The following is a 9,430-nucleotide window of genomic DNA, read 5'->3' on the forward strand; positions in this document are numbered from 1 at the left end:
GATTCCAGGCTAGCTAAATTCTGCTCATTGGGTTTGCTTTATGCTTCATTTAGATGCCCATTACGCTATATGATGAAGCTTTATGTCGTTAAATGTAAGCAGTCTGACAATAAACTATGTGGAATAAGAACAAATAATAGATGATTGTTAAAGTGCATGTAGGGACTGCAAGGTGGAGGGTTCGATCTATATAATCAGCCACTAGTACATATTTTAGCCATTTGTCCGTCTCGCAAGACTCTGAAAAGTACATACATGACCCTACATGACCTCGGCCAGAAAACATCACCCTCTTGTACCCCAACATCTGCTTGGATATCAGGTAGATGTGTTATGCATAATCTCTACTGGAAGAGTACACCAATGTTACACATATATAGGCCAAATAGCAGACAAGCAGATGGATATGATTTTGGAAATGTTAGTTGTTTCAGGTAGCATCCAGTATCTTTTATCAGTGAAACGTCAAGACTATTACTAGTAACAGAATCATATCCAGTTCCTTGAGTAACAGCTATTTGGCATATCTTATTACCTGGATGTATGACCTTCATCAACATCACATATATTTACAGTATACTGTGATAAGGTGGATTTTTCCGTTGTTGATTTTTCCAACACAAACAATCCCACAACACAAGGCTCTTTTAAAGACATTGTAGCAACTACGTAACAGCTCCAAGTCTTTGAGAGAATAGTCACATATCTTGCAGCACCATTGCTTGTTGCCAGATGTAGAAGAAGTGACATATTGTGAACAGAGAGTCTTTGTACTTGTAAAGCGACAGGAACAGATACAAGAACTGCAGCTGCCACAATACCAGGTGGTGTCCTCTGAGTCTGAGTGATGTACAGTTTGATCGCTGCTATCTGGAGGCCGTGGGAGGGTAGGGCTATCTTTACTACAACACAAATGACATGACACTGGTAACTCTAAAAATCTTTTAGGTATGATTATATATATATTTTTTTTATTTCCTTGTTGCAGTCTGCGTGACGTATGAAGCCGGTGCCATCCAGTTTGAGGAATTTCCCAAAACCAAAGAGCCAGCCTGGATTCTGGGGGTTGGGTACAACACTGTGAAAGGTAAGCACTAGTACATCACTCACTGTTATCTTGGCACATTTTGAAGGTACTGTGTAATAAGTATTAACACTTTTGACAGGCTCTTAACACTTTGTTTGCTGTTTTGATTGTAAATGTTAAACGGAAGGAGTATGCAACTTAATTGCAAAACAGATTGGTCTCATTCCTCAAGCTACCAACATCTTTTGCACTGCAGTCATTCCTCAGTAAGAGCTGCATAGTTTCCGTTTACAACTTTTATTCAGCCTATCACTCAGACCTGTTTCTTTGTATGCAACTTCTTGAGTGGTTAGAGGCTTTATCATGAATGTTTCAATCACACTGCCCTGGTACATGTAACCCGATACCATATAGGTTGGTGTGCCCTGACCTTAGTTGACCTGCAACATTACTTCAGGTTTTTTTCTTAAGTTCTAAATGGAGTTATGCAGCTTAAGATGTCTTACTAGGGATGACTGTGGTGCAAAAGATATACGAGTTGTTTTTAGTATCTTTTTCTTCTCTTTTCTAGCTGAATACAGACTTCCTTTTCAAGTTCTCATGAGCCTTGTTCTGTTCTTTAGATCGCCAGGAGCTTCAGAATGACATCAGTTCCAGACTCTGGTTCACGTACAGGAAGAACTTCACACCAATTGGTAAGGGATCAAAGTTATTGTGACACTTTTGTTTCGTTAGGTAGTAAATGTTTCATATATTGTGATAGTCATTTCCAACTGTTTCATGGTGATTATAGATTGTGTCATGTTATGATGTAGTTTTCCACAAGGTTCTTGATCAAAGCAATTATTCACACAAAGTCTATTTTTGGTTGGTCGTGTGATTCTTGTTGAGGGGAGTAGTCTGACAGGCTAGAATTGTACAATTGCATGATTGTACAATTGTCGTGTCATACGTTTATGCGGTATATAGGTATGGCAGAAAGATGCTAATACATTGTAGAACAAAGGAGGTTCAAGTTGGTAATCCTAGGACAATCCCAGGGTCGAGCGTAGGGAGGTAGGTTTTATGTCAAATTGGGTGTGACGGGTCGTTCTATGTAATATAACCAGCTGCTGCCGCGCCACTTGCCTGTGAAGCTGGTGTGTTACGACGAATGGTGGTTATACTGGCTATATAGATACAGATACCTGATACTTAAAACACAAGTTTTTTTTTACCAGGAGGTACAGGACCCATGTCTGATCAAGGCTGGGGGTGTATGCTGAGATGTGGACAGATGATGCTGGGACAGGCACTGATCTGTAATTAAGACTGTTGTGTGTTAACAGGTGGAACAGGTCCCATGTCTGATCAAGGCTGGGGGTGCATGCTGAGATGTGGACAGATGATGCTGGGACAGGCACTGATCTGTAATTAAGACTGTTGTGTGTTAACAGGTGGAACAGGTCCCATGTCTGATCAAGGCTGGGGCTGTATGCTGAGATGTGGACAGATGATGCTGGGACAGGCCCTGATCTGTAATTAAGACTGTTGTGTGTTAACAGGTGGAACAGGTCCCATGTCAGACCAAGGCTGGGGCTGTATGCTGAGATGTGGACAGATGATGCTGGGACAGGCCCTGATCTGTAATTAAGACTGTTGTGTGTTAACAGGAGGAACAGGTCCCATGTCAGACCAAGGCTGGGGCTGTATGCTGAGATGTGGACAGATGATGCTGGGACAGGCACTGATCTGTAGACACCTGGGGAGGGACTGGAGATGGAAGTCTGCTGTCTATGATAATGACTACACCAAGGTGGGGGGTTCACTTGTTCTTTTTGTTGATTCTTTTTTTACATCCATATATATTTCTTTTTTGGCTGATAGGACAAAAACTAACTGACAAATACTAGTAGTATGTATTTATTTGTTCCTAGCTAAGGGGACTGCTGGCTACAGCCAAAAAAGAAAAGGCTAAGATATTTTATGCCACCTGGCAACTTTCTACTACTGTAACAGTAGGTAGCAACACCTTTGCTGGATTGGTCTTAAAGTATTCAGGGATATACAGTGTTGATTGATACTTTTAAGGAGAAGGAAATGACAATGAATGAGACTAAAATCAAACAGGTTGTCCATAGCACAAGCCCTACTTATGCATTGCAGTAAAGGTAAATAGCAACCTTGCATATTTGAAGTACATGTCATCAAAACTTTACAATACATGTACATCGACTCATAAATATACATAGTATAGTAATACACATGTACATGTACTTTACTTTCTGTGACTCTTCAGATTCTGCAACTCTTCCTGGACAAAAAGGACTCCTGTTACTCCATACATCAAATTGGTGAGTCTAATGGACATCAGTATGTCCAGACCATATTATTAAGTCTATCACATTTTCTTCTAAGCCATATCATTTGTAGGGCCTCCTTGGTAGGGCCTTGTGTTCAAGAAAATTTTTTTGTAGTAATGTCAAATGCAGTAATCAGTAACTTAAAACAGTTCATATCTTGTCAAGTGCTCTTTCATTTTCTAAAGATTAGATTGATTTGTCTTTTTGCAGCCCAAATGGGGGTGAGTGAGGGCAAGTCTGTAGGCCAGTGGTTCGGCCCCAACACTGTCGCACAAGTGCTCAAGTAAGTATGGAGTTTGTACTTTAGTCCACTTTTTAGAAACAAAAAATTAATGTGATGACAGTTGTAAAAAGTTGTTCATAAAATACCAGTAGATCAGTAGAAAAGTGATCTGTATCCAAGGCTTTAACTAGTTTAAGTATGTTGCCAAGCCAACGGGCTCTAAGGATGTGAAAAATAGTTTTTGGCTCATTAGCTTGTTTCTATGTGTGTGAGTGTGTTTCTGTATGTGTGTGTGCCTGTATGTGTGTGTGTGTGTTTCTGTATGTGTGTGTGTCTGTATGTGTGTGTGTGTGTGTTTCAGTATACTATGTGTGTGTATGTGTGTCTGTGTGTCTGTATGTGTGTGTGTTTCAGTATATGTGTGTGTATGTGTGTTTGTGTGTGTGAGTATTTCAGTGTGTGTGTGTGTGTGTGTATGTTTGTGTGTCTGTTTCTAACCTGTATGTAGGTTTGGAATCAGCCATCTTTTATTGCCTTGCATTGTCATCCCACATTTCCTTTTGAAATGCTAATGGAAAGAAATTTTCTCCCAACAGGAAATTGGCTCTGTTTGAAGACTGGAGCTCATTAGCTATTCACGTTGCCATGGACAACACAGTCATCATCGATGACATCAGTGAGTATTTGACAAATCGTTATCAATCATAATATTTACAACTATAAAATGATACAAACAAATAGAAAACGATACCATGAACAAAAGTATATGGAATGGAGTAATATTGTGGTACATGTATAATGATTATACTTGTGGTAGGAATGAAAATAGAAAATAGAAATAGAAAATATTATTTTTTAGGGTAGCGAGTATAAGGAGCCCTGGTAGAAATCGAATGGTACCCAGACTAGTTTAACTTTGCTTTTAAAGAAATGTATATACACAAGGCAATGAACTACTAGTGCTACGACTTTCTCTCTCCACAGAAAAGCTGTGCAGATCTGCCAGACAGCCGACCCCCTCGCAGGTCACCAACTCCTTCCTGTGTAACGGTGTCTCCGCCGAGCAGACCTCCGCCAGAAGTCGCAGCCCCGCGTTGCCGTGGCAACCGCTGATGCTGATCATCCCCCTGAGGCTGGGCCTCAGCGAGCTCAATCCCGTCTACACGGACTGTCTGAAGGTACTGTGGATGGTCTTGATGATAACTGGTAGGGGTGTAGCCTGGGTACCATTCAGGTAGTAGTTTGCTCCTCTGTTCGCTTTTGCTACCCGTCTGGAGACCTGCACATTCAAACTGTTTGGTGCTAACGTCTGCTCAGTTAATTAGCAAAATAAGAAATAGGTTCTTTGAATTGACTACAACCTTCCCGCAAGTGGATGGAGGGCGTTCAATGTGTAGGAAAGCCGGCTTGAACGAGCGCTTGAACCCATTCCTTAATTCGCCTATATGTAGGGACTAATCAGCACCCTCGTCCAAAATTTGGATGATTCTAGACGTTAACGTGGTTTATTTGCGCACACATACCATTGCAGCCTTACCTGGCTGAATTGGGGTATAAGACAGAGAGCATTTTGTCTCAAATTTCATTAAAATTCAATAGATAATTAATTGATAAGTTAATAGATAATTAACTAAAAGGTATGATAATTTCATTGTTATTTCTGGAGGATGTATGCAACACTTTTCAACATTTTGTCTTCTGTCCCTCCAGGCATGTTTCACCCTGAGACAGTCCCTGGGTATGATAGGAGGCAAACCCAACCATGCACACTACTTTATAGGCTATGTAGGTAAGTACCACACTGTACTGTATTCTTGATATGTGTTGTGTTGCGAGCATGTGTTAGTTTCTGCTTTTAATGGACAGTTTTGTTCCTCAGGACTTTGTAACACACCAGGTTTGTAGGAATACAGTGATGCTGTAACACAGCTTAAACTTTGATCTAATACAATAAAGGAAAATGCTCATTATGAAGTTTCAGTTGATCGGATGACTGTACTGACGATCCAGAAGTGGGAAGTGACATCAGTAGTGAATCAAATGCTGGAACACACTTAGTTTCTGTACTCTGCAACTAGCAGATGCATCAGTTTTAAAGGCTTAAAAGAGTACCATTAAACATATTGCAGAGATGTAAAGACATGTGTTGTTGTCTAGTTGTTTTGATGATGTTTTATTTCTATAGGTAACTCCCTGGTATACCTGGACCCCCACACAACCCAGCCAGCAGTAGAGTTGGAGGGAAATGTGTTGTTGTTGTTTTGATGTTTTATTTTGTTGTTTTATTGTAGGTAACCTGGTGTCCAGTCTGCAATAAAGTTGGAAGGAAATTGTGTTGTTGTTTACATTTTGTTGTTTTGCTGTTCTGTAGGTAACTCCCTGGTATACCTGGACCCCCACACCACCCAGCCAGCGGTAGAGCTGGAAGGAAACGTTCCCATCCCAGACTCCAGCTTCCACTGTTGGGAATGGAAATGTGTTGCTGTTTAGTGGTTTTGTTATGTAATATTTTGTTTGTTTTTCCTGTAGGTAACTCCCTTGTGTACCTGGACCCCCACACCACCCAGCCAGTTGGAGCAAAATGTGTTGTTATGTTATGTTTTATTTTGTTGTTTTATTGTAGATAACTTCCTGATGTACTTATTGTTACTTGTTGTTTTGCTGTTGTTGTTTTCCATAGGTAACTCCCTTGTGTACCTGGACCCCCACACCACCCAGCCAGCAGTAGAGCTGGAAGGAAACGTTCCCATCCCAGACTCCAGCTTCCACTGCACCCACCCCAGCCGTATGAACATACAGGACCTCGACCCCTCCATCGCTCTGGTGAGAAATGATGACAAGATTATAAGTCCAAGATTTCAAAATAAATTCAGCAACATGTGAAGAGGAAAATGGAAAATATAAAAGATTTGAAGGTGGAACAGACAGACTAGGAGGAAGAGTGAATACTCCCTAAGATTTTGTGTATCATGTTAAACGCTAATATTATAACTCCTCATAGTCTTAAATTTCATGGAGTTTGGCAGTAAAATTCTCTTCTTTTCCTGTCAAACGTTTTCTCCAATACTTACATCTATAACCTAGGGCTTAACAAAAATGAATAGAAGAAAGCATTAGAGTCCATTCCAAGACACCGTGCGGATGTTTGTGGCCATTGTTTAGAATTGATTTTAAAGTTTTGTAATTATATGTCTAGGACATTTGATACTTCAGAAATATTTCTAACACTGTTTCAACTTTATAAATATTTCCCTGGTCCTGTAAAACTTTGGAAATATTCATCGTGTGGAGTTGGATACTTCTAATGGTTTCTAAATAATGATAACAGCATTCTACCATTATTTACCATTTTCTACCATTTTCTACCATTTTTTGTAAATGGTTCAGTGGGCTGGGAAGATAGCAATTCACACATCCTTGCAAAGTATGGTTGGGTGCCATGCAACAATGGCCCACCACAAAGGATCCACCAGTGCCCAGCAGTGAAATCTAAAAATATACAGATACAACAATGGGGCTTACTTTTATGGGGGCAATAAACTAATTTAACCATTTGGCGAGGTTTACCATTTTTTGTAAATATTTGTAAACATCAAATAATCACACAGAGGTTTCACAATTATTCTAAATAAAGATATTTTTGTACAGTTATTTCAAAATGTTTCTAAAATATTCAAAGGAATTCAAATATATGAGTACTTTCTCAGTCAGTTTTTTAAAAATAATTTAATTATTGTGGCTCAGATATTCTTTTATTCAAAATAATTCAGACTAATTATAAATATCGCCTAAAAACCCTCATGGTGTCTTGGAATGGACTCTATGCTACCTGCCATTCCTTAAATCACCATAGAATGAAGACATGAATGAATAATCCCCTGTCCATAAGGATTCAGGAAAGTGAGCTAAAAGCAGTATGTTTCCATTTGCCACTCACAAAAAAACTAAAACTTATTAAATGTAATTTTTTTTCTCTCCTAGGGCTTTTTCTGCCAAGATGAGGCAGACTTTGCAGATCTGTGTGAGAACATGAGAAGACTGATCATCGGACAGAAGACACAGAACGCCATGTTTGAGGTGGTACAGAGCAGACCGGCACACTGGCCGCCCTACGTGCTGCCCACAAGGCCAGATGGGACCAAAACAGGTGAATTATAAAGGCTGTAGCACTTAATGTACTGTAGTGTACCGTCCTAAGCTTTTTCATTCTGTTAATCTCTCTTTGTCTTTGCCTTCATCATGAATCATTTCAATAAATTTCCAAATACTGGAATTTACTTCCCCACGGCCATGTGGTGAGTTGGATACATACGATCCCTCGATCTCGGAAGTTAGCAATGCGCAGTCCTGACAGTTCTTGGATGGGAGACCACCCAAGGATGACTGGATTGCTGTAGCCGGACCAGATGTAATGTAATCGTCTTCTGGGTGGGACGTAAAACGGGGGTCCCATGCTTGAGGGGGTGCCTCGACCACGTTAAACAGCTCATTGTTACTCAACTCATTGGGTACCTACTGACTGCAAATACACCCGATATTATCATTATTATAATTGTTGTTGTTGTTATTATGATTATAATATATTAACTTCTACTGTATATGGGAATGATGTTGCCTGTGCTGAAGGCTTGGTGTCTCTCACCATGCAATTGTTGATGTGTGAAAGTCCTTTTGGATAACTGCAGAGTCTTTCCTTGAAGAAAGAAACTCTTTTTTTACAGACAACCAATGCTTATTCTCACCAACAATGTGAACCAGTCAGAATTGCCCTTAAGAACGTGACAGACAGTCACCGAAACGTCGGTGAAAGTAAAGCATTGGTTGTGTAAAGGAGAGTCTCTTTATTCAGTGACGTACCAACCTGATAAAACTATTCACGGAGTCTTTCCTTTCTTGTGTTTTCCAGATTTCACTTCCTTGGATTACGAACAGGACATAGGAGACAGACAATATGACTCAGATGAGGAATTTGAGATCCTATGATGATTTTCTTTTCTCGCTGTGTCCTGTTATCCGGTGGACAACATTGCCACTCCATCTTAGATAGAGTAGTTCTGAATTTCTGTAGAATTCTTATTAAGTTATAACTAACATCTGAAATTAACACAGTACAATCATTTCATAAAAAAAGTTCTCAAAGCCTACAACAAAATTTGAAATGCCTAATTGCCTTGGTTCCAACTTTTTCAAGTTCAAGTAAAATATAAGGTGGGATCCATGTAAAGAAATGCCACGTGTACAGATGGAAATATTGTGAATAATAGCAGAAAAATACTCTGCTCTTCTGTGGAATGCAATTTCAGTTTAGGGGAAGATGTGCTCTAGTTTGAGAACAGCTCTACTGTGACTCATATATTTGGACTTTGCCTCAAATGTCTAAAGCTTAACCTGGGAATCTTTAACTGTGTATTGTCTCACATTTTTGTGACTGTGAGAAGATAGCAACTCAAATAAGGGACAAGAATATTCCATATCTCTACAAGTAGAAGTAACGGTAGAAGGGTTCAATTAGGTTTTTAGTTAATCCTAAATGTTCATTTTATTTCTCTTTTTAATATTTTTTGTTGTCGGTTATGTTTGATTCTTGTTTATGTGTATGCATTAATGCTAACTTATAGGGAATCTTGACTTGGAAAGCAAGCTGGAATAATATTATGTCTGGTGGAAACAATTTCCATGCTAAGGGTCCATCCGTTAACCAAATTTGTATTGTTTTACTGTAACAGCAGAAGTCAATAGCCTAAGAGTAAGGGTTAACTCCTGCTAAGAGAGCATACATGTACCAAAGTTACTGCAGAATTTGTCATGGTCAGGGTTAAAGTTCTGCCCACTAATGCA

At 39.6% G+C, this 9,430-nt stretch overlaps 1 protein-coding gene across 9 annotated transcripts in view; it reads left to right on the forward strand.

Annotated features, from left to right (window-relative positions):
- LOC118427414 (cysteine protease ATG4A-like) overlaps positions 1 to 9,075 on the forward strand; it is a 10,234-nt gene extending 1,159 nt beyond the window's left edge. The window contains exons 1-13 of one of the 9 annotated variants that reach the window (XM_035837209.1): positions 773 to 887; positions 989 to 1,087; positions 1,651 to 1,722; positions 2,464 to 2,534; positions 2,751 to 2,822; positions 3,306 to 3,360; positions 3,580 to 3,652; positions 4,189 to 4,268; positions 4,577 to 4,770; positions 5,303 to 5,381; positions 6,273 to 6,415; positions 7,574 to 7,739; positions 8,499 to 9,075. In XM_035837209.1, coding sequence (XP_035693102.1) covers positions 848 to 887; positions 989 to 1,087; positions 1,651 to 1,722; positions 2,464 to 2,534; positions 2,751 to 2,822; positions 3,306 to 3,360; positions 3,580 to 3,652; positions 4,189 to 4,268; positions 4,577 to 4,770; positions 5,303 to 5,381; positions 6,273 to 6,415; positions 7,574 to 7,739; positions 8,499 to 8,575 — 1,221 coding nt within the window. In that variant the 5' untranslated portion in view covers positions 773 to 847 and the 3' untranslated portion in view covers positions 8,576 to 9,075. Of the gene's footprint in view, positions 1 to 772; positions 888 to 988; positions 1,088 to 1,650; positions 1,723 to 2,247; positions 2,643 to 2,679; positions 2,823 to 3,305; positions 3,361 to 3,579; positions 3,653 to 4,188; positions 4,269 to 4,576; positions 4,771 to 5,302; positions 5,382 to 5,963; positions 6,057 to 6,272; positions 6,416 to 7,573; positions 7,740 to 8,498 lie in introns of those variants that run through there. The other 8 variants (XM_035837207.1, XM_035837208.1, XM_035837211.1 and 5 more) reach the window with 8 other exon arrangements.
- The last annotated feature ends 355 nt before the right edge of the window (positions 9,076 to 9,430 follow it).

This window comes from Branchiostoma floridae, chromosome 12 (assembly GCF_000003815.2).
Source record: "Branchiostoma floridae strain S238N-H82 chromosome 12, Bfl_VNyyK, whole genome shotgun sequence".
NCBI classification, from domain to species: domain Eukaryota; kingdom Metazoa; phylum Chordata; class Leptocardii; order Amphioxiformes; family Branchiostomatidae; genus Branchiostoma; species Branchiostoma floridae.